This window comes from Gasterosteus aculeatus, chromosome 11 (assembly GCF_964276395.1).
Source record: "Gasterosteus aculeatus chromosome 11, fGasAcu3.hap1.1, whole genome shotgun sequence".
NCBI lineage: Eukaryota > Metazoa > Chordata > Actinopteri > Perciformes > Gasterosteidae > Gasterosteus > Gasterosteus aculeatus.
The window spans coordinates 1875468-1899659 of NC_135699.1; the positions used below are offsets into that span (position 1 = coordinate 1875468).

At 48.1% G+C, this 24192-nt stretch overlaps 1 protein-coding gene across 3 annotated transcripts in view; it reads right to left on the reverse strand.

Annotated features, from left to right (window-relative positions):
• The window catches only part of LOC120827230 (junction plakoglobin a), a 127195-nt gene that overhangs the window by 59782 nt on the left and 43221 nt on the right, over positions 1-24192 (reverse strand). For all 3 annotated transcript variants that reach the window (XM_040189961.2, XM_078084375.1, XM_078084376.1), the window contains 2 exons: positions 11242-11495; positions 10919-11157 (listed from right to left, as the gene is read on the reverse strand). In XM_040189961.2, coding sequence (XP_040045895.2) covers positions 10919-11157; positions 11242-11495 — 493 coding nt within the window. The remainder of the gene's footprint in view (positions 1-10918; positions 11158-11241; positions 11496-24192) is intronic.

The following is a 24192-nucleotide window of genomic DNA, read 5'->3' on the forward strand; positions in this document are numbered from 1 at the left end:
GGGAAGTCATTGACCTCATCCAGTCTGTGGAGAGGGCCATAGAAGATCCCACAGAGCTGGGAAACTCCAGAGCCATAAATAATCCACTGGTAATAAATCTATTGAGAGTGAGTTACCTGACTCTATAAAAAGAGACTGGCTATTGGCTGGATAGGGTTGTTTATGGTCAACCCTGCAAATGATGTCACTTCAGACAATCACTTTGACATGCTCATAAATAAAAAGAAATCCTAGAGGGGCTTGAACAGCTAAAGATTGTGGAGAAGATGGAGAAATTAGACCGTCCAGAAAATAAATTATCGTAAATATGCTTCAACAAGAACCACAAAGAAAGGAGAGTTGGATGATGTATGTGGTGTGTGTGTGTGTGGCAAGTGGACACAGTAGTAACATCTTTTGTAGGAAGTTGAAAGGGCTGAAGCTACCTGAAAAGAAATCCGTTTAAAAAACTGGAAGCATGCACAAAATGTCTTTGATGCGATAATGACGGTGTATATTGCAGAGATACCTTCTTATGCAGAAATAAAGACAAAAAGGGAGGAGGCATCCCAGACCACCATTACATTCTCTGCCCAGAAAGATAACTAAAAATGGGTGAGGCGAGAAAGAGTGAAAGGGTCAGCAAAAATAAAAGCAAGATAAAAGCGTGCATCTCTTCCAGACATGCAGGCGACCTGAAATCGGACTAAGTATCTTTTTCTTTAAACCAAGCTAGTCTGCTAAATTTGTTGTTGATTCTAGTGTCTTAAGTTAATTTGATTGGTGATTTGCTTTAGTTCTTGCCGTTTTACTGCCAGTTCTCTCTGTTTGAGGTTATCTTGGCTCCTAGTTTGCTTAAACTCTTTCACTTTTTTAGCGCCAGTTGGTGCTCTAGACTGTACTGTACTCTGCTAGGTTTGACCTGATCTGTTTTGCCTTCACTTTTGAATCAAATAAGACTTGAATCCTTAAACTCAGTTTTTCAAAACGCCACATGGTGATTGTTCACTGATAGTGTCAGGCAATAGGTGTTTTGCATTTTGAGGAGTTTCTGTCGAGGCCAATCAACCTTTTGTCGAGGGAGGAGTGGTCAGCGCAGCCGTAGCCGACTTCCACTAACGAGGAAGTATTTAACTACAGATCGAGTGAAGCGCTAGCTTCAGCGTTTGCTTATCCTCGCAAGACAAGCAGGACAAAGACTAGGGAGTCTTTCGTAGGAGTCTTCGGGGCGGCTGAATGCGGCGCCTTCTTCTAGTTTTAATTATGTGTTTGACCCCTTTATCCATACCTGTCCGAACCTCTTCCCGCAGATACTACAGGCCTCGGGCCAGATCCGCTCTCTATCGTAACCTTTCCTCTCTCACCTATCCCACCCGCTCCACTCATGTCCAGCACCTCATCACAGGAGGCCTCTGGAACTGCTAGTCAGCTACTCGCAAGGCAGACTTCATCTCCGGCTTCGCTATCCAGCAGTCGCTTGACTTCCTCGCTCTCACCGAGACCTGGATCACACCTGAGAACACATCCACCCCAGCCGCTCTCTCCTCCGTCTTCTCCCTTAGCCACACACCCAGGCCCACTGGCAGGGGTGGTGGCACAGGTCTACTCATTTCACCCAAATGGAGCTTTTCTCTTTAGCCTCTTCCACCATCCACCCCACTGTCTATTGAATTCCATGCTGTAACAGTTACTCACCCGGTGCAATTAACCATTGTTGTCCTTTACCGTCCGCCAGGCTCCTTGGGTCATTTCTTGGAAGAACTGGACATTCTCCTTTCCAACTTCCCTGAAAATGGCCTGCTGCTCATCCTCCTGGGTGACTTCAACATCCAGACAGAGAAGTCATCTGACCTCTTACACCTACTTTCTTCTTTCGCTCTGTCACTCAGTCCCTCTCCCCCTACTCACAAAGCCGGCAATCACCATGACTACATCTTTACTAGAAACTGCTCTACCACTAACCTCTCGGTTACTCCACTTCATGTGTCTGACCACTTCTTCATCTCTTACTCTCTTCCACTGTCTATAACTAACGACCCTGCCCCATTGACTGACTCTGTACCTGTTCGTTGCAACATTCGCTCCCTCTCTCCCTCCTCCCTAGCATCCTCTGTTCTATCAGCTCTCCCTTCCACCGACTCCTTCTTACTCTTGCATCCGAACGCTGCTGCTGAGACTCTCCTCTCAACTCTTTCCTCCTCTCTAGACTCTCTCTGCCCTCTTATGACACGACAGGCAGGCAAATCCCCTCCGGCTCCGTGGCTGTCTCAACTGGTGCGTGCCATGAGAGCCACCATGCGAGTATCGGAAAGGAGATGGCGTAAATATAAACGACCTGACGACCTGCTTGAATTTCAATCTCTTCTCTCCTCTTTTTTGCTTCTATCTCTGCTGCCAAAAGCTCTTTCTTCCAATCCAGAATCAAATCTTTATTTTCTAACCCCAAAAAACTCTTTTCGATCTTCTCCAACCTCCGCGAACTACTTTACCAAGAAAATAGCTGACATACAACTGGCTTCACCTCTATCACCCTCACTTTCCTCTTTCAGCCCCCTGTCTCCTAACCAAATTCTTACCCTAGTAACCTCTGCCCGTCCGACCACCTGCCCTCTTGACCCCATTCCATCACATCTTCTACAATCTATCGCACCTGACCTTCTTCCTTTCCTCACCTGTCTCATCAACAATGCTGTTATCTGGCTGTTTTCCCAATTCTCTGAAGGAGGCAAGAGTTAATCCTCTCCTGAAGAAACCTACTCTCAACCCTTCTGAAGAAAACAACTACAGACCAGTCTCTCTTTTTGTCCAAAACCCTTCAACGTGCGATCTTTAACCAACTCTCCTCCTATCTCCACCATAACAACGGGCTCTCAGGCTCTGCTCTCTCAGGCTCTGCTCTCTCCCTTCTCTCGTCCTACCTCGACGGCCGCACCTACTGGGTAACCTGGCGAGGATCTGTGTCGGAACCTTGTGCTCTTACTACGTTCCTGAGGGTTCCGTCCTGGGTCCCCTTCTCTTCTCGCTCTACACCAAGTCTCTCGGCGCTGTCATTCGCTCGCATGGCTTCTTCTACCACAGCTATGCAGATGACACACAACTAATTCTCTCCTTCCCTCCCTCGGAAACCCAGGTGGCGGCACGGATCTCTGCCTGTCTGACTGGCATCTCTCAGTGGATGTCCGCCCACCATCTGAAAATCAACCCCGACAAGACTGAACTACTTCTCTTTCCAGGAAAAGACTCTCCGACCCAGGACTTGACTGTCAACTTCGTGTTAACGGCCACTTTAATCGCTAGGAACCTCGGCATCCCAATCAACAGCCACCTCTCCCTGACTCCCAACATTACTGCGACAACACGATCCTGTAGATACACTCTCTATGACATCCGGAGAATACGTCCTCTTCTCACTCAGAAGGCTGCCCAGGTACTGATTCAGGCTCTTGTCATCTCACGCCTGGACTACTGCAACTCGCTCTTGGCAGGTCTCCCTGCTACCGCCATTCGACCTCTGCAGCTCATCCAGAATACAGCAGCTCGACTGGTCTTTAACCTTCCGAAATTCTCCCACACTACTCCACTCCTCCGCTCTCTTCACTGGCTACCGGTGGCTGCCCGCTTCCAGTTCAAAACATTGGTGCTCACCTACAATGCTGTGAATGGATCGGGTCCAGCTTACATCCAGGACATGGTCAAACCCTACATCCCGACCCGCACTCTCCGCTCTGCATCTGCAAAACTGCTCGTCCCTCCCTCACTGAGAGCAAAACACTCGACCAGATCACGACTCTTTGCTGTCCTTGCTCCAAAATGGTGGAACGAGCTCTCTGAAGACACCAGGACCGCAGAGAGCCTTCACATCTTCCGCTGCAAACTAAAGACACACCTCTTCAGACTCTACCTCGACTAAAGACTAACAAATTGTAGCACTTAGATTGTATTTATAACGGCTCTTGTAAATTGGCTTATTTGAGGAAATTGCACTTTCTTGTTCTTCTGAGTTTGTACCCTTATGGTTGAATGCACTTATTGTAAGTCGCTTTGGATAAAAGTGTCAGCTAAATGACATGTAAAGTAAAAGATAACAGAAGAGCACGGGGAGTTCTTGTCTGAACTTTCCTCAAAACCAGGAGAATGGTACAGAAAGATTTTCACCAAAAAACAAAACCGCAGTTACAAACAATGCTTCTTTCATCATGATGCTCAGGGAGGTCACTGCAAATGCAGGGCTGAAGGTTGGTACAATCATTGACATTGCATCTGACACAAAATTGTAGTGTAGGTTTTCGTCTTTAATCCAAAAGATACGTCGGCCTGGCAAATAATCTACGTTATTCCCTGTCACATTTATAATTTTTTCCTCCGAACAAGGTGCAATAATTAACCCGACCAGCTAGGTAACCCCGCTGCAAAAGGTAACATAAATCAAATCTCACAAATACAAACAAGAAAGCCAATACAACCTGGGGAGTATTGTACAAAAGTATAATAAAGAAATCCAGGATAACAGAAAAACTGAAGCTTGGCTTAGTGTGATCGGCACATCTCGGCTTAATCGGTGCACGTTTGCTGAGCCAGGATGAGAAGGGGGAGCTAAATCAATCCAGGTGTACAACGCTGGGATAACTGCACATTCACAGATTTCTTAAGTATCGATCAGATTTACCGATGCAGAAATGGAGAAGATGTGCGCGGCATATTTTTCACCAGCTGAGCAGCAACTAATTATGGAAACTTCTGAGGAGGTGAAGCATATAATTTGCAAAAAACAGGAAAAACGGCAGCTGTAATTAAACAGAGAGAAAAAGCCTGGCAGACAATCGCGGACCGACTGAATGCGGAAGGATTTAAAAATATCTATACTAGGAAAGTTCTCTATAAGCGGTTGTGGTGGCGGGCGGGGTTTGGCTCGGCTGCAGAGGGGACGGAGAAGGGAGTGGTTCGGGGAACGGTGCATAACGAGGCATAATCAGCCTCAGCTGAGATTAATCAGTGTGTGTGTTTGTTCTGCCTTGAAGTAGGAGAGATCCGGCGACAGCGAGGGGGCTGAGCAGACGAGGAGGCTGGAGCCGGCTGTCCATGATTGACAGTAAAATAAAGTGTAAAATGGAACCAACCGCTGCATTCTCGTGCATTCTCGTCATTCCGAGACCCCCCCCCCGTAGGACGAACCCGTCACAGTGGCGCCCAACTTGGCTCGGGGGAGGACGCCGTGGATGACGGACACCAGCTGGGGACGCCGGCCCACCCGCTGGTGGCGCTCGGCCGAATGATCGGAGAGCTGGCGGCCATCCAGAGGGAGCAGGCGGAGGCGAACCGGCAGTTCCTGGGGTCGCTCAGGCCGCGCCGCTGATGCAGGAGCCCGCTGCATTCGCCGGGCTCACACCCCAGCGAATGATGATGGGGGACGGCGTCCAAGCGTTCCTGGAGACCTTCAAGACGGAGGCGGAGGCGTGCAGCTGGCCAGCGGGGGAGTGGCCCATCTGGCTTTTGTCTCTCCTGGCCGGGGAGGCGCAGATCGCGGCCATGGGGCTGCCACCGGTGGCGCGGCGCGACTACGCCAGCATTAAAAGGGCCGTAGTGGACAGCATGGGACTGTCGGCAGAGGACCACCGCCGACGATTCCGTGAGGCCAGGCTGGGACGACAGGACCGGCCGTTCGCGCCCAGCGGCTAAAAAACGCCGCAATGAGGTGGCTGCAGCCGGACGGCGCTGGAGGAGTCCGAGGGGTGATGGCGCAGGTGGTGCTGGAACAGTTTGGGGAGGGGCTCCCGGCCCCTCCCCGCGGGGGGAGGGAGGCCATCGCGGACGGAGGAGCGGCCCAGGCCATTTCCGCGGCAGGCACCTTGTACCCCGGCCCGCGACCCACCAGCCCCAGGGGCAGGAGTGTTGGAAGTGCGGGCGGCTCGGTCACCTCCGCAGAGAGTGCCCGCTGATGGAGGTGGGACAGGTGATCCGAGTTGCCGGCGTTCCGGCACCCTCCCCCGGTCCGTGAGCGACGTACCGCGTTCCGGTAAGAGTCCAGGGGGGTACACGCCAGGCGATGGTGGATTCGGGCTGTACGCAGTTTATGATTCACCAGAGCCTGGTTCGGCAGGGGGCATTGGTGGAGGCAGACCAGTTGAGAATACGGTGTATGCATGGGGACCTTCACGAGTATCCTGTGGTATTGGTGGAAATTAGATATGCAGGGAAAAAGCATAGAATGAAGGTTGCGGTTAGCTCCCACCTGACGCACGCCGTCATTTTCGGTACAGATTGGCCGGGGTTTGATAAGTTAATGGGCGGGGCTGCGGGGGTGCGTTCACGACCGACAGGGTTATGCGAGATGTGCGCTGTGCTCAGCGGTGACGCGGGGTCGTCCGTCGCTGCAGACGGGGAGGGGGAACCCGCGGAGCCTCCCGTAGAGACTCCGCCGGCTCCAGAGTTTCGCTCCATGGAAGATTTTCCACTCGAACAGTTTCGTGACGATACCCTATGCTCAGCCTACAACCAAGTGATACGTGTTGATGGTCATCTGGTGCGCCTTGACGCAGCGCAGTCATTTCCGCACTTTTCATTGATTAGGGACAGACTGTATAGAGTGAATCGTGACACTCTGACGGGGCAGGAAAACACCGAAAAGCCGCCGGGAAATGATTTTCCAGGCGGCTCACTATAACCCGATGGCTGGTCACATGGTACACAAAAAAACGCTAGACCGGATAATGACCCGATTTTATTGGCCAGGCATCCGGGGGGACGTGCGCCGCCGGTGCGAGTCCTGCCCAGAGTGTCAGTTAGTCAACGCACCGGCCATTCCGAGGGCGCCTTTGGTGGAGGTTCCGTTCGAGCGGATCGGTATGGACCTCATCGGGCTGTTTCACCGGAGCGCACGCGGATATCGCTTTGTTAGTCCTCATGGATTACGCAACGCGATATCCGGAGGCAGTGCCGTTGCGCAATATCTCCGCAAAGAGTGTCGCGCAGCCTATGTTTCAGGTCATCTCCCGAGTTGGAATCCCTAAAGAAATTCTGACTGACCAGGGCACCTCGTTCATGTCGCGCATACTGAGAGACCTTTACGGGTTACTGGGCATTAAGTCCATTCGTACTAGCGTGTATCACTCGCAGACGGATGGGCTGGTGGAGCGTATGAATAAGACTCTGAAGTCCATGATCCATAAATTTATTAGCGAAGATGAACGTAATTGGGACCACTGGCTTGACCCTCTGTTGTTTGCAGTGCGGGAGGTCCCCCAGGCCTCCACAGGATTTTCTCCCTTTGAACTTTTGTTTGGCAGGACGCCGCGAGGGGTGCTGGACCTGATTAAAGAAAGCTGGGAGGAAGGTCCAAGCCCCTGCAAGAATGAGATCCAGTACATCCTGGACCTGCGAGCAAAACTCCACACACTGGGCCGGATGTCACGAGAGAATTTGCTGCAGGCCCAGGAGCGACAACAACGGCTGTACGACAGAGGGGCCAGGCTGCGACGATTCACACCGGGAGAAAAGGTACTTGTATTACTTCCTACTTCCAACTCTAAACTCCTAGCCAAGTGGCAAGGGCCCTTTGAGGTCACACGGCAGGTGGGGGACGTCGACTACGAGGTGGTGCGGTCTGACAGGGGCGGGGATACACAGATATACCACCTGAACCTCCTGAAAGCCTGGAGGGGGGTGGAGTCTGTCTCTCTGGTCTCTACGGTATCGGAAAGGGAGGAGCTGGGGCCGGAGGTTCCAAAAGCAGGTAATCATACCTCGCTCCCTCGAGAGGCTCATCTCTCCGAGAGCCAGAGGGCGGACGTTGCCAGGTTGCAGGAGCGGTTTGCTAATGTGTTCTCTCCCTTGCCAGGCCGGCCCGACCTCAGTGCACAGTATCGAGACGCCCCCGAGGGTGACGGTGAGGTCACGACCCTACAGGTTGCCCGAACACAAGAAAGAAGTGGTTCGGAGGGAATTGGGCCAGTATGTTGGAATTGGGGGTAATAGAAGAGTCCAACAGTGCCTGCAGCCCCATCGTCCTTGTGGCTAAGGCCACTAACGATTGATCTGTACGGTTCTGCGTGGACTATCGCAGGGTGAATGACGTGTCACGGTTCGATGCCTACCCAATGCCCCGGGTCGGCGGGGTATTACAGGCGGTTCATCCCCGGCTTCGCGGACCTCACCAGCCCCTTGACCGACCTCACCCGGAAAGGTGCGTCAGATCCGGTCCAGTGGTTGGAGCAGTGCCAGCAGGCGTTTGAGAAGGTAAAGCAGGCTCTCTGTGGGGAACCACTCCTTCATACTCCTAACTTCTCTCTCCCCTTTATTCTGCAGACCGACGCGTCGAACAGGGGACTGGGGGGTGTTTTGTCCCATGAGGTGTATGCAACAACATACAAATAACAAATAAGACTGGACGGAAAAGATCCTGGCAACAGGTCAAGATAAAATATAAAACATTTAGCAGGCTGGTAAGTGCCTTAACATTTTGCAAATGGTATGTAGAAATTGCTCACATATTTTATCGAAACTGATTTTAGCAGTTAGGAAGAAGGCACATGTGTCTGGGGGGCACCAGCACCAGGCTTCACCCCAGCTGAGGAATTTGCCCTTGTTTTAAACCAAGGAAGGCCTGTGATGGAAGGGATTCAGGGTGGGACAGCTACTAACTGTGTTCCACCTGCAGAAACTGCCCTCTTCATACATGGTAAATTCTACAGGACTGCACATCAAACACAATCACCATTTTTACAGGCATATGTGGACTGTCTTGTGGAAATCCTCTTTGATGTAACACATCTGTGGCCAGGGAAGGTAATAAATATGTGTGCCAAGGACTTCAGTGCCAAACACACACTTCTGACAGTATGGGAAATACTGCCTTTATTTACAGTTTAGGCATATAAAAAAATGCTGCTTACAAAAAAGCGCAGCGCCATACAGACCATCTGTGGGATGGTGAGAGCATGGCTTCGCGCTGTGGGTCTGATCTGTCCCGAAACATCCTCTCACGTTTCTGATTCAGAAATGGGCACGCCATGGTGCATGTAGAAACACGGGTTAATGGGACTTTATATATCGCCCTCATCACGTTCACAATTGTTCACTCCTCACTGCGCACGGCAGTTTTGCCTAACAGCGGATACGCCCCCCCTCCCCCCTGTTGGTCTGTCTGTGGCTGTGTCTCAAAGTCGCTAGGCTGCATCCTTAAGGACTCATTCGTCGACCGCATACGTCACTTCCGCTGCGACTCAGCTTGTCGGTCCGCCCGCAACGACTACTAACCCTCGTTATTTCTTCTTGACCGGTCCGCGAAATATTGCCTGACATGAAATCCGAACACATTCAGAAGAATAACATGTTTGTTTTTCGGATCATTTAACACATGAGACTCCAGGATCAATCTTAGCCTGGTCTGGAGAATAAATCACTATGGTTACTTGGCTGGGTTTCATTGAACCTGCTTTCGTGCAACCAAGTCAAAGCTAAATTCATCCAGGAGAACCTGAATATCCCAGCTTAATCCCTTATCCTGGTTTCGTACAATAGCCCTCAGGATAAAAGCTGCTGTATTCGAACGAAAACACATAGCATACCTCTTCAGAGTGTATGAATGCATGTAACTGAGTTACGTGTGACTGACAACACCACTACCATATAAGGGCAATATTCCCCCCACCCCTTTATCTCTGTACCTGACTCTCCCGGAGAGCAGTATGTCCCACACTGTTCTACAATAAACAACGCCACATGTTCATTGGCCGGTAAACGCCTGGATGTGTGTTCATCCTCAGGAATTATTATTCCGCTGTGCAGGCAGTTAAAGGAGTAGGCCTACCTGTTAACAATACCAATCAAAACATAGCTGTGCACCAATTCCAAATAACCACATGTTTAGGGACAAAAATAATCAACTGAAACGTCCTTTGCGGAAGGTCATATGTGAAGAGTCCCGATATTGTGGGTATATGGGAAAAGTAGCATGCGTGGGCCGGTGTGTGTGTGTGGGGTTGCTTGTGGGGTTGTGAGGGTGTTGGATGATCCGGAGAAGTGTTTCTGTGGGGACTTATCTTTCCTAATCAACGACGGCGAGGAATCCCACCGTAGTCCAGGGCGGTCCAAAGTTCTCTCCAGATGGTTCCCTCCCTCTGGCAGTGTCGCAGTTTATTTCTACAATAATAATTTGTACTTTCTTGCTTCTTGTTGTTCTGGTTCTGTACCCTCTGATGAATGCACGTATTGTCCCTTTGGATAAAGGCTTCTGCTGAATGCTAACGTTACATGTAAACATAATGGGCTGCTTGCGATTCTCTCGTCCTTCCCCGTCCTGGTGCAGGTGGCAGGGAGGGATCGACTCGCTCTCTGCCAGCTGTGAGCCTCACCCACTCAGATCTGGACAGAGAGAAGCTTGGTGCTTACACCACTTGCTGCGCCTCGTATGCTAGTGCTACTACGCCTGTCGGTCGGACTGTTGAGGTAGTTTCTCCGCAATAGATCGCCGTCCAAACGGACCTTTGGAGTTTACGGAAACACTGTGGTGTAGGACCCGCTAATTGAGCGCTTCGCTTCGCCTTTGGTTCATGCTGAAATGACAACTGACAGCAAAAGATAGTAGAACAGTTTTTTAACATTGCCTGCACCGATGCAACTGGTTTACGGTAATGGCACCCACGTCTGGTTGGCTGGTACTACCCGCCCCCGCCCCTAATCAGCTAGCCGTGAGCCCCCAGGGAGAAAGGAGGCTACCACGGAACGGCACAGCCTGTCTAGTCTTCCTGACTGAATTTTTGCCTAAGCTTCATTTAGCTGACGAAGTGTCGATTTGAAAGAATGGCGGAGGTAGCACCTGAGCTACCTGTCCCGTAATGTCCGGGCTGCCACCCCCCATCGGCTGTGTCGTCGTCGCCACCCCCCATCGGCCGTAAAAACTTCCTCTACACTACCAGCTGAGATCAAAGCACAGTATTTCTACCTTAGCATGCAGACCAGTGCTGGTATCCCTCCGGACTTGAATATCGCCAACAGTCCCTCCTTTTGGTGTGACAGGCTGTGGAGCACACTTGCCGCACAATGGGCTATCTCCATGTCTACTGCCATTGTCATGGCCCGCACCACGGCTTCCACCATTGCTGGAGACTGCACCAGAACACGGCGACTGGCCTCTTTACGGGTCAGCTGGTTAACTATCATGGCTGCCTTGTTCACCACAATCTATGGAGTAGAACAAAATACAATGTGTTGTTTCTGAAACCTCATTGAGTGAATTCTTAATTATTCAGTTTGACCGCAACCTACCGGATCTTCGTCTGCCAGCAACTTGGTGAGTTCTGGTACTGCCCTGGTGGCCAGCTCTGCGTCGTCCTGGTAGTTTATCAGGTGAACTATAGCAGTCTTAAGCAGCTGGGAGGGTTCAGCCAGACGTTGCACGTTGCTCTGCTGTGAGGGATCTGATTGGACTGGCATGGCCGCCTCCCCCTCCATCAGGGTCTCTGGGAACATGGCGGCCCTGACACGCTGAGCCCGGGTTAGTGAAAACGGACTTTCTAAATCTGTGATAGGAAAATAGAAACAGAATGTGAGGCTGCCTGTTTGTGTGAGTGTACGTATAGCTGAGTTTATACTCACAACCTCGGAACATAAATGTGCAGTAAAGTGTATGTGTGTGTCTGTTTTCGCATGTGTACAGACTGTAAAGCCCTCTGAGGCAAATTTGTAATTTGCGGCTATAAAAAATTTAATTGATTTGTCTGAAAGCTAAATTAATTTAGTTAGTTAACGATTGTAATTCTATAATAAAATATTCTTTGAAGTGTAACCATATTTTTATTTATTGTCTAATTTGTGCTGTAACAAGATTGATAATCTAAGTATTTAATTTCTTTCTAATGTATTTGTGGTCGTTAAACAAAGTGTCAATCACAGCTAGATATGCTTTTCATTGGTTCTTTTGGGAAATGCAGACTTCCGAATGAAGAAAATAATTAAGTCCCAAACTCCTCCCAGGAAGTCGAATTGATGTTAAGGAGTGAGAAAATATCAGTCTGAGGGAGTGCTAACTGTTGTACAAATGAATTCAGCCGACCACAGTAACAACTAGTAAAACACATTGTGTGCGTTGTGAAACTGCACTTATGCAATGGGAGAGAGGTGATAGAGAACTTTGCACCAAGAGTCTACATTACAGGTAATTTAGCTGACGCTTTTATCCAAAGCAACTTACATTGCATTTTTAACCCATGTCTTTTTACATTTTTTGCCAGGGAGCAATTAGGGGTTAGGTGTCTTGCTCAGGGACACTTTGACATGGGACATGGAGCAGCCGGGGATCAAACCGCCAACCTTGCAGTTCCCAGCACACCCTCTACCCCAGCGTCACTGTCGATCCAACATTTACAACTTTTGGCAGCGTCTTAGTGAGTTTTGCTAAGTCAGCCAGCATACTAATTGTATTAGCCACGTGTCTGTGAACGCAAGGGTATCAATATAGAAGCTGCCCTTACAGCTGTGAAATGGAGTGTTATATGTTTAATTAAAGCAGCATATTGTTCATTAATAGTATGCTGGAAACAAATTGATAGGGATTGTTGCCAAATCATTTATTCTTGGTTGTTTTGTACCTTTGTTTGTGTTCTACTGTATATGTGACTGCTCTGTTTTGAACCACTAGTGTTAACGTTAATAATATTAATCAAATTTAAGAGAATACTTAATATCTGCATTGACATTATCTTAAAACATGAATGTGAAGTCGGTGAAACTCTTCTTGTTACTCAGTTCATGATTCAAAAAAGGGAACTCATTGTTAAATAGCTAAACATAATTCTGAATTGGTTAAAATGTCATAGTAGTAGTAGCTTTGTTTTATACAGTCTAGGTTTTAGAGGTTCCCTGAATACCTTCTGCCTCTGGATACTGGATATTGAGTTCTCCCTGATAAGGGAGATGGCGAGCCACCACTGAACCCGATCATCTTCTTACCTCCAAGGAGTTGGACTGAGATATTCTCACAACTTTTCATTTTTCATCACCTGAGTGGACCAGTGTGGTAGGACTAAAAAAGCAACAGAGCGCACGACTGTTTTATTTATTTGATTCTTTGAACTGAATTGAATGGACTGTGAAAGAAACCAAGGAAGGACCTTTATCTTAAGAGACACCAATCGAAGGCACACAAGACAATTCAAAGATATATTTACCATTTCAATGGAATTGATGATATTTCAATAAGAGCACAATGTTATTTTACTTGATACTATGTTGTTTTCCTACATTCATACAGTTCAACATAACCTTTGAAATCAAACCATTCAGTGGCTCCATTTACTGTGTCTTGATTCTTTTCTTCTAACCTCTCCCAACGAACCTATACCATGGCCCAATAGGGTCCGTGTACGTTTTTCGAAATATTTTGAATATTACAATATTTTACATTGTTCTCACTAGATAAAGAAATTAATTTATTCTGGTTTCTTCATTGCTACCATGTTACCTTTCATGTGACCCTCAGAGTGATCTCTGGAGCTAGTCAAAGAAATGAATGTTTGGACAGGTGACAGAGAGACACCTCTTACTTGACATACAATATTGGTAACCTCTTTAGTTAGTCTATGATATGATTTCCTCTATCATCACCAAAGTCAAAGGTCACATTTATCCTGAGTACATTTTGATGTCCTTGATAAAGCAGCAACCAGGAATCACATGGTAACTCTGGAGGTGGACAGAATCTGCCCCCAGGACAACTAGTAAGTAAGTGTACTCGAGAAATCTGGCCTTAATAGAAGAGTGGCAAGTATAAAGCTGCTGTTGAAAGAACCATGAGAAATCCTGTTTAGAGTTTTCCACAAGCCACGTGAGAGGCACAGCAAACACGTGGAAGAAGATGCTCTGGTCAGATGAGACCTATGCGAGTTTGTCTCGTTTTTGGGTTCTAAACGAAAACGAGAAAACGACTGTCCACTTCCGTTTTACCGTTTTGGATTTAAAATGAAAAACGAGAAAACGACTGTCCACTTCCGTTTTACCGTTTTGGATTTAAACAAAAAACGAGAAGAGGAGTGCTTTCGTTTTGTGTTTTTTACGGTAAGAGCCCCAAGCCCCAAGGGACTAAGTACACAGACCCAATAATAATTTGAATATCCTATGAACACTACGCAGGTTACACTGGTTACAAGTGGGTCACTTCAAGCAGCTTTAACGGCCCTTGTTTTTTGTACTTTCATGCCTCTTGTATCTATGGGTTCACTTCACTTCCTCCCTTGATGTGTTTTTCCTCCCTTGTGATTGCCTTGTCCCTAATTGTTCCCAAGTTGTCGGTTTATTTCTCACTTTTGATTTACTCAGAAACCTTGACTGTTGTATTTGTGAGGATTTGTGTAGTTGTTTGTTGTTGTTTTCGTCTCTCCTCCTCCCCTTCTCTGTTTCCCTTTGCAGCTGCTGTGAGCGCTAGGGGTTGTGGCTGGTTCCCTGCAGCGGACGAGGCGCACCTGCACTCAATCCTAATCATCCCCACTATAAAGATCTGGTCCGCTCAACAAGCCGGCGCCAGATTATTCCTCCATAGATCTTGAACCTCTGTGTGCCTCTTCGCTTGGCTGTCATCCTTGCCTCTCCGTGGATCCTCCAGCCAGCCTGCACCCTGCCGCTCCAGCCTGCACAGTCAATAAACTCGGGAGGGACAGACTTGGCATCTTTTGCGTTTCTTTGCACCTGTATCCAAAGGATCCATTGTGGGTTGGTCAGATGCCCTGCCCTGGACCTTTGTCATGACAGCTGTTGGGGCTCGAGCTGGCCTGGCCCGGTTCTGGATCTTGGGAGTGACGAGTGCTTTGCCTAATTCTTCCAGGAAAAGTCGACGTCGGTACAGTTTGCTGGCATTACACTGCTGGTTGATCTCAATCCACAGCACATAGGCATTGTAAGCAGACACATCCACAATGTTGTAGAAAACCACCAAGGGCCAACGGGCAGTCTTGCGCTGGCAGCTATATGTTGCTGTGACTTTGTCAAGATTGTCAACTCCTCCTTTGGTGGCGTTGTAATCCAGGATCATTTGTGGCTTCATGTCCTCTCTTGTGCTCAGAGATGCATCTTTGTGCATTGTGCTCATCACAAGAACATACTTGTTTCTCTTTGGGCAGTAAGAAACAAATGTTGTTTTCTCCGTGAAAGCAAATTTTGAGGAATGCAGAGGTCTTCCTTGCATCTTCAAAATCTCACTGGGAAGTTCTGGTTTATTTTTTCTGACTGTTCCCAACATAGTCAGCTTTCTGTCCTGAAGTTCATCTCCAAGACGGTAGGATGTAAAGAAGTTGTCACATGTGATGTTATGATCTTGCAGCCCTTCAGTCATCTCCAATACCACACGCATTCCCTGATTCTTCTCAGGTGCTCCTCCAGGTGGCTTTCCAGTATATACCTGCAGGTTCCACGCATAACTGGATTTTGCATCACAGGCTGCCCATATTTCGCAGGCTTGCTTGGCATATACTGTCGGAAAGGACAGCGTCCTCTGAATGGAACAAGGCGCTCATCGACAGTAACATGGGGGCCAGGATTATACAGTAAAGACAGGATTTCGACCCATTTATCCCAGACATCTCTGATCGCTGCAAGTTTGTCTCTCTCGCGTCGACCAGCTCTGGTGTCATGGTTGTCAAATCGGATCACACGAGAGATCATGCGAAATGTCTCCAAAGACATTGTTGCTCAGAAGATTGGCCTTCCATTCTCTTCATCCCATAAACTTGCAGTTGCTTCACCCTTTGACCTGTATACTCCAGCTAACACCAGAATTCCAATGTAAGCATGCAAGTCAGTTGGATCCAGTGGCTTCCATTTTTCTTGAAAGACACCCCTCCCCTCCAAGTTGGTCATGTTGAGGATTATCTTCTCTATGGGTGGGGATATGAAGAGCTGAAATGCTGATTCAATATCATCAACTCTTGTGACAGCAAATCTTGTCGGACCAGGAGTCATTTTGATGACATTAGATGATGACAATCTGCCTCGGCTTTGGTGTGGTGATGTTGACCATTTTACTTTACCATCTTTAGATGTCCATGCCTCCTCTGTGGATGACGTTTCTTGTTTTTCATCTGAAGATGGGAAACAGGCAGACTCGTCCTCTGAATCCTCCTCATCGTGGGAAAATTGATAATCTGGATCATCAATAGCATTGTCCTCTGGCTCTGAAGGATCCTCTGTCTCTGGAATCTCTTCCTCTACATCACTATCCCAGTTCATAAGCTGCGATAATACTTCTTCAGCTGAAAATCGTCTGGAGCCACTTTGTGTCTGGGTCAAAATGACCCGCAACATCTTTGTATACAAACTGTGTGCAGACACTCCACGACACATCAAAGTGTCCAGATTTTACACAGCAGTTCATGACCCTAGATGAGGAAAAGTCATAAAATTTTGTTGAAAAAAAGTAAGGATAACCTGCACTTTGGTCAACACAAAAATTGAAATGGGTCAAATTGACCCTAAACATAACATAAGGGTTAAACTGAAGACTAGGAAAGGGATACTATAACAACATTTTGATGACACCAGGAACGCAGAGAGTCTTTACATCTTCTGCCGCAAACTAAAAGACACTTTAATTGTACTTATAATAGCTGATCTATAGTAAGTTGTAAACCATCTTATTTTATGAAATTTCGCTTGTTTCCTGTTCTTCTAGGTTTGTAGATGCACTTATTTAAAGTCGCTTTGAATCAAAGCGTCAGCTAAATGACATGTAATGTAAAGTGAAAACAAAGAGTATAGGTTCATCTATAATAATATAACATTCTGCTGTTGAAAATGAGGATGATTATTTTTTACAATAACTGGGTGGTGAATTGATATTTTTCCTGAGCCTCAGGGTCTACCATGATCAAAGGTATAGTGTAGTCATGCCAAACGAGGATTAATCGCTTAGTAGCAGATTTAATCATCTCAGAGCTGATTGAAGTTTGTGAATTCAACCTTAATAGCCCCAAGCTAGGACTGTGAGGGTGATGGTACTTGTGAGTTTGACTGAGGAAGAAAATTTGTCCATGGGTAATCCAACATATGTATCATATATATAGGAAAAATTAACTTTAATGTATTTTGCACTGTCGTCAACCGAAATAACCAAAAGTGACATTCCTCTTTAGGCTATTGTTACGTCCCCTGACGTGACTCCGCCCTCTTCTATGGAGGGGGCGGGGGGAATTATCTATCGGGTGATTCACCTGGAGCAGCGTCACCTGAGAGGCTTCAGGTGATTAGTGGGCTAGATAAGGGCTCCCTGACCCAGTGCTCTCGGTGGTTGATTTTTTTCTCTTCTTCTTCCTGAGAACCAGCAGACCTTATGGGTATAGTGGCTGAGGGCAGACTATCAATGTGTGGGAAGTGTGAAAGGGTTCTCTGCCATTTCTGTTTCTATTTTTCCTCCTGTCTTGTGGATAGAGAGGGAGGTCAGTATTGTTTTTCCTTTTCATACGGTATACCTTTTTTTCTAGCTAGGGTGGGGTTTCTGTTTGTTGTTTTGGCCTTTGAGACCCTGATGCCTTTTGCTTCTGATTCAGTTGTTGACTTTTGTGTTAATTAAATTGTTGACAATTATAGTCACTGTTGTTCAAACCGCGCGAACGCCTTGTTTATCTCCGTCGTTCCACCTTTTGTCAAGACTACCTTTGTCTACATTACGCCTGTGCACCCCTAGGCACGATAGGCAGGCCATATTGTGCTTAGCTATATTCAGATGAGAAAATGTTAATCGAGTCAATTTATTATTGCAGTCTCTAATCAATATTATAAATGTATACTGTTCCTAGCTTGCATGACATTGTTTTCCTAGAATCTGTGAAGGTACCTCTGAGTTTATGTTGGTGACCTAGGATCTATTGCATTGCTCCTGTGTAGCCCTAGTGGAAGAGGAAGATTGTGGCTTCAGGAGATGGTTAATTGTGGAAAAAGCTGCAAGTTTCATTTATTATGCTGGAATAGGACTGAGTGAACATCTTTAAAGGAGTTAGATTAGGCCCTTTGATGGTCACAAAAAGCCAGTTCATGGTCAGTGAACCCAGAGCGTCTGCAGCGTGTTCCAGCACACGTCCAGCTGTTTTTATTTTGCTCATGTGTGAAGCAGCGGAGAGCGGAGTGTGAGCAATTGACTTCACTTGACTGGAGAGGTACATGGAGAACAAAAATACTGCTCAGTGATATATTATAGTTAAACTAATTAATCCATTAATGCAGAGACTGGAAGGGTGATGAGCTGATCAGATCCATGGTCATAGTAGCTGAGTCAATGTATTTCGAATTCATTTGACAATTTGATCCAATAGTAGGCAAGATAAAAGTCAAGGACATTGAGACCACCTTGGTCCTACATACCGAGATCATGAACCTGTAGGTTACTGACTGAGGCACACTGAGGAAATTTGCTGCAAACTTGTCAGTTTGCAGCAAATGTCGAGATGGATATTTGAATCACCAACAATGACTATATTAGTTGACATAGTGCAATGTCAAGTAAGGCGATCACTTATTTTAGGTAGAAAATATGGGTTTGGTTTTGAAGGATGTTATATGAAAAGCACTGTAATGGTATGAAGATTTGCATTTGAATGGTAAATGGACTGTATAGCGCTTTTCTAGTCTTCTGACCACTCTAACCGCTTTAACACTACATGACATCATTCACCCATTCACATCCTGATGACAGGAGAACCATACACAGTGACACCTGCACATCAGTAACTAACTAACATTCACACACTGTAGTCGCAGCTGCAGGAGCAATGTTGGGTTAAGTGTCTTGCCCAAGGACACATCGACATGCGGGATAGCGGGGCCTGGGATCGAACCGACAACCCTCTGATTGGAGGACGACCGTGCTCCCCACTCACCCACACACGCCCGGCATTCATCCTGAAACATCAGGCATTGGCAGAGGAGACAGTTTTAGTTCAACCCGGTGCACGGTGGCTATTCAACCAGAGTTATAGCCATGTAACTGCATGCTTCATTAAGCACGGAATAGTCCCTTGGTTTATGTTAGGGATTTAAGCAGAAATGCACACCTAGTCGTAGAAAGTGTAATACATGTAGTAATGTTTAGTGTTAGAATTGTAATTTGTGTGTTAGATGAAATGGATGCAATATAATCAAACACAATTTATAGTCATGTAACTCCTAAAAATATTGTACACAAAAAGATCAGCCACAATGTTAACGATAAGACCTGGAGACGAATGCTAAATTTGTCTTATGGATTTCTTCTGATCTAGTTTTTTCTCCTGTCAGGTACTGAATGAGCAAATGGATGCAAGACAGCCCAGCGAGGCAATTATTTTGAGTATTGGACCACATAAACATGTTAATGATTGTCAAACATTGTGATGAATTGTGAACTGAATTTATGTTATTAAAGAGTACAAGCTATTATTAAAGAGTACAAGCTATTAGATCCTCTCTGGGAACCGTCACCTTATCGTGGTGGAGAGGTTTGTGTGTCCCTATGAACCTGAGGGCTGTGTTGTCGGGAGCCTTGTGCTCCTGGTAGGGTTACCCTTGGCAAAGTGGTCTCAGGCGAGGGGCCAGACTAAGAATGGTTCAAGATCCCCATGAAAAAACGGAAGAGGGAAGGAGTTACCCGGCCCGGAGGAAGCCCGGGGCCCCCATTTGGAGCCAGGCCCAGATGGAGGGCCCGACAGCGAGCGTCTGGTGGCCGGGTTTACCGCGGAGCCCGGCCGGGCACAGCCCGAAGGAGTGACGCGGCAGCCCAACACTCTACTCCCCATGGGCTCACCACCTGTGGGGGAAACCGATGGGGTCGGGTGCGCTGCTACAAGGGTGGCAGTGACAGTGGGGGGTCTAGACGGAACAGACCTGGGCGGCAGATGCTGGCTCTGGGGACGTGGAACGTAACCTCTCTGGGGGGGAAGGAGCCGGAGCTTGTGCGGGAGGTGGAGCGTTATCAGTTGGATCTGGTGGGGCTTACCTCTACGCACAGCCTCGGCTCTGGAACCAAACTCCTGGATAGGGGGTGGACTCTATTCTACTCCGGAGTGGCCCATGGTGTGAGGCGCCAGGCGGGTGTGGGGATACTCATAAGTCCCCGGCTGAGTGCTGCTACATTGGAGTTTACCCCAGTGGACAAAAGGGTCGCCTCCCTACGCCTTCGGGTGGTGGGGGAGAAAACTCTGACTGTTGTCTGTGCATATGCACCAAACAGCAGCTCAGAGTATTCGGCCTTTTTGGAGACCCTGAATGGAGTCCTGCATGGGGCTCCTGTAGGGGACTCCATAGTCCTACTGGGAGACTTCAATGCGCACGTGGGCGACGATGGAGATAACTGGAGAGGCGTGATTGGGAGGAATGGCCTCCCTGATCTGAACCCGAGCGGGTGTTTGTTACTGGACTTCTGTGCTAGCCACGGATTGTCCATAACAAACACCATGTTCGAACATAAGGATGTTCATAAGTGTACGTGGTACCAGAGCACCCTAGGCCAAAGATCAATGATCGATTTTGTAATCGTATCGTCTGATCTGAGGCCGCATGTTCTGGACACTCGGGTAAAGAGAGGGGCAGAGCTGTCAACTGATCACCATCTGGTTGTGAGCTGGGTCAGAGGATGGGGGAAGACTCGGGACAGACCCGGTAAACCCAAGCGTGTAGTGAGGGTGAACTGGGAACGTCTGGAGGAGGCCCCGGTCCAAAAGATTTTCAACTCACACCTCCGGCGGAGCTTCTCTCACATTCCTGTGGAGGTAGGGGACATTGAACCAGAGTGGTCTATGTTCAAAACCTCCATTGCTGAAGCCGCGGCGGTGAGTTGTGGCCTCAAGGTCTTAGGTGCATCAAGGGGCGGTAACCCTCGAACTCCGTGGTGGACACCGGTGGTCAGGGAAGCCGTCCGACTGAAGAAGGAGGCCTTCCGGGTTATGATATCCGGTGGGACTCCAGAGGCAGTTGCAGTGTACCGACAGGCTCGAAGGGCAGCAGCCTCTGCCGTGATGGAGGCAAAGCAGCGAGTATGGGAGGAGTTCGGGGTAACTATGGAGAAGGACTTTCGGTCGGCACCAAAGTGTTTTTGGAAGACCATCCGGCACCTCAGGAGGGGGAAACGGGGAACCATCCAAGCTGTGTACAGTAAGGATGGCACCCTGTTGACCGCGACTGAGGAGGTTATCGGGCGGTGGAAGGAACACTTTGAGGAACTCCTGAATCCAACTACTACGCCCTCTGTGGTGGAGGCGGAGCTGGAGGCGGAGGAGGGATCATCGTCAATTAGCCTGGTGGAAGTCACTGAGGTAGTCAAACAACTCCGCAGTGGCAAAGCCCCGGGGATTGATGAGATCCGTCCAGAGATGCTAAAGGCAATGGGTGTTGGGGGGTTGTCTTGGATGACACGCCTCTTCAACATTGCGTGGAAGTCTGGGACAGTGCCAAAAGAGTGGCAGATCGGGGTGGTGGTACCCCTCTTTAAAAAGGGGGACCAGAGAGTGTGTGCCAATTACAGGGGTATCACACTACTCAGCCTCCCGGGTAAAGTCTACTCTAAGGTGCTGGAAAGGAGGGTTCGGCCGATAGTCGAACCAAGGATTGAAGAGGAACAATGCGGTTTTCGTCCTGGTCGTGGAACAACGGACCAGCTCTTCACTCTTTCCAGGATCATAGAGGGGGCTTGGGAGTATGCTCAACCAGTCTACATGTGTTTTGTGGACTTGGAGAAGGCGTATGACCGGGTCCCCCGAGAGATACTGTGGGAGGTGCTGCGGGAGTACGGGGTGAGGGGGTCCTTGCTTGGGGCCATCCAATCCTTGTACGCCCAAAGCGAGAGCTGTGTTCGGGTGCTCGGCAGTAAGTCGAAGGCGTTTCCGGTTGGGGTTGGCCTTCGCCAGGGCTGCGCCTTGTCACCAATCTTGTTTGTTGTCTTTATGGACAGGATATCGAGGCGTAGTCGGGGGGAGGAGGGTCTACAGTTCGGGGGGCTGCGGATCTCATCGCTGCTTTTTGCAGATGATGTGGTCCTGATGGCATCTTCCGTCTGTGACCTCCAACTCTCACTGGAGCGTTTCGCAGTCGAGTGTGAAGCGGTCGGGATGAGGATTAGCACCTCTAAATCTGAGGCCATGGTTCTCAGCAGGAAACCGATGGATTGCCTACTCCAGGTAGGGAATGTGTCCTTACCCCAAGTGAAGGAGTTCAAGTACCTTGGGGTCTTGTTCACGAGTGAGGGGAAGATGGAGTGTGAGTTTGGCCGGAGAATCGGAGCAGCGGGGGCGGTATTGCACTCGCTTTACCGCACCGTTGTGACGAAAAGAGAGCTGAGCCGGAAGGCAAAGCTCTCGATCTACCGGTCAATCTTCGTTCCTACCCTCACCTATGGTCATGAAGGATGGGTCATGACCGAAAGAACTAGGTCACGGGTACAAGCGGCCGAAATGGGTTTCCTCAGGAGAGTGGCTGGCGTCTCCCTTAGGGATAGGGTGAGAAGCTCAGCCATTCGCGAGGAGCTCGGAGTAGAGCCGCTGCTCCTTTGCGTCGAAAGGAGCCAGTTGAGGTGGTTTGGGCATCTGGTGAGGATGCCCCCTGGGCGCCTCCCTAGGGAGGTGTTTCAGGCACGGCCAGCTGGGAAGAGGCCCCGGGGAAGACCCAGGACTAGGTGGAGAGATTATATCTCTGCACTGGCCTGGGAACGCCTTGGGATCCCCCAGTCAGAGCTGGTAGATGTGGCCCGGGAAAGGGAAGTTTGGGGTCCCCTGCTGGAGCTGTTGCCCCCGCGACCCGACCCCGGATAAGCGGTTGAAGATGGATGGATGGATGGATGGATGGAAGCTATTAGATTATGACAATATTATGCTGTACGTTATATTTACTCATTGAGGCATAAAGCTAAAGGTATATTCATTAGATGTATTGGAACGTGGTGGGAAAGATAAGGCAGAGAGTTTTCAGGTTGCAGCAGACTCTCAAAGAAATGTGAGGGGGACAAACCAGGAGAAGACCCGTTTGATTTGTGACACACCCCGGGAGTTTTCGAAGAACTAAAACTGGAAAAGAACTGTTCGAATTTTCCTGCAGCCTCCATGATAAGTCTCATTAGACTTGGACTGGAAAATCTCTTTTTTCAAAATATTTTACTATTGACATTGCATTTCACTTTGTTTAGTTATTAAATACTTTCTGGATATTTAAACTCAAGCCAGTTGACTCTTTTGATCCATCGTTTCCAGCCGGGACGAGAACAAAGGTGTGTGATCCACCTTGAGTATTATATGAGGAGGAATCTATTAGTGAGGGATTGTGTGTTTTGCAGTTCCATGGCGGTAGGAGACAGAGCTGGTGGCATTAAGCTCTAGTAAACTGCGATCCACCCACTGTATGGATAACAAAAAATGACGTATGAATAAATAAATGATTAAATACAATAAATAAAATAATAAATATAGAAATGTATAAATTAGGGCTGTCAACGTTAATGCATTAATCTATGCGATAATGTGGCCTAGATTAATGCAATAAAATATTTTAACGTGGTTAACATTCATTTGTTTCTTCCGGTCCCAGAATTAAAACGGAAGTTGACCACGGAAACGAAACGGCCGCAAAGTACCTTTTACGCAGGTACTCCTTTAAATATTCTGGGGCCTTTCTTTGTCTCGTAGGGTATCTCATTTCTCCCTCTTCTCTCTGAGTGCTATCTGGCTGGGTTGGGCCTGCCTCAGCAGTCTCTCAACAATTGACTCTCAATCTTAATCTCCTTAGGCTGTCCCTGACCCTGGTTGACTGTCTTCTGTGGTGTATCTCCATAACCTTTTGGGGATGAATTTCACCAGTCTGTGTTTTAGGACTTTTCCTGTCTCTGGATAATACACGTTATGTGCTGGACTATATTTATCATAGCCTACAAAGATCCCCTTATTGCATCTAGAATCCAGCCTTTTCTTATCCTGCTGATATACGTAGCATTCATAGCCAAATATCTTCATGTTAGGTAGGTTAGGTAGTGTTTTTCTTGTGAAAACACAGTAAGGTGTCTGCTCTAGCCGCTTACTGTAGCACCTGTTGCAGATTCGAGACATCTCGAATAAGGTTGTTCGACCTCTTTCGGCAGTTCCATTCTAATGAGGTGAGTAGGGTGCACTCTTCTCGTGCCTTATCCCGTTACTCCTGCCCGGTGAACTCTGTGCCGTTATCAGATCTTATGCACTTTATCTTTCCATATGGAGCTACATCTGCTATGAATTTTTCTGTAGC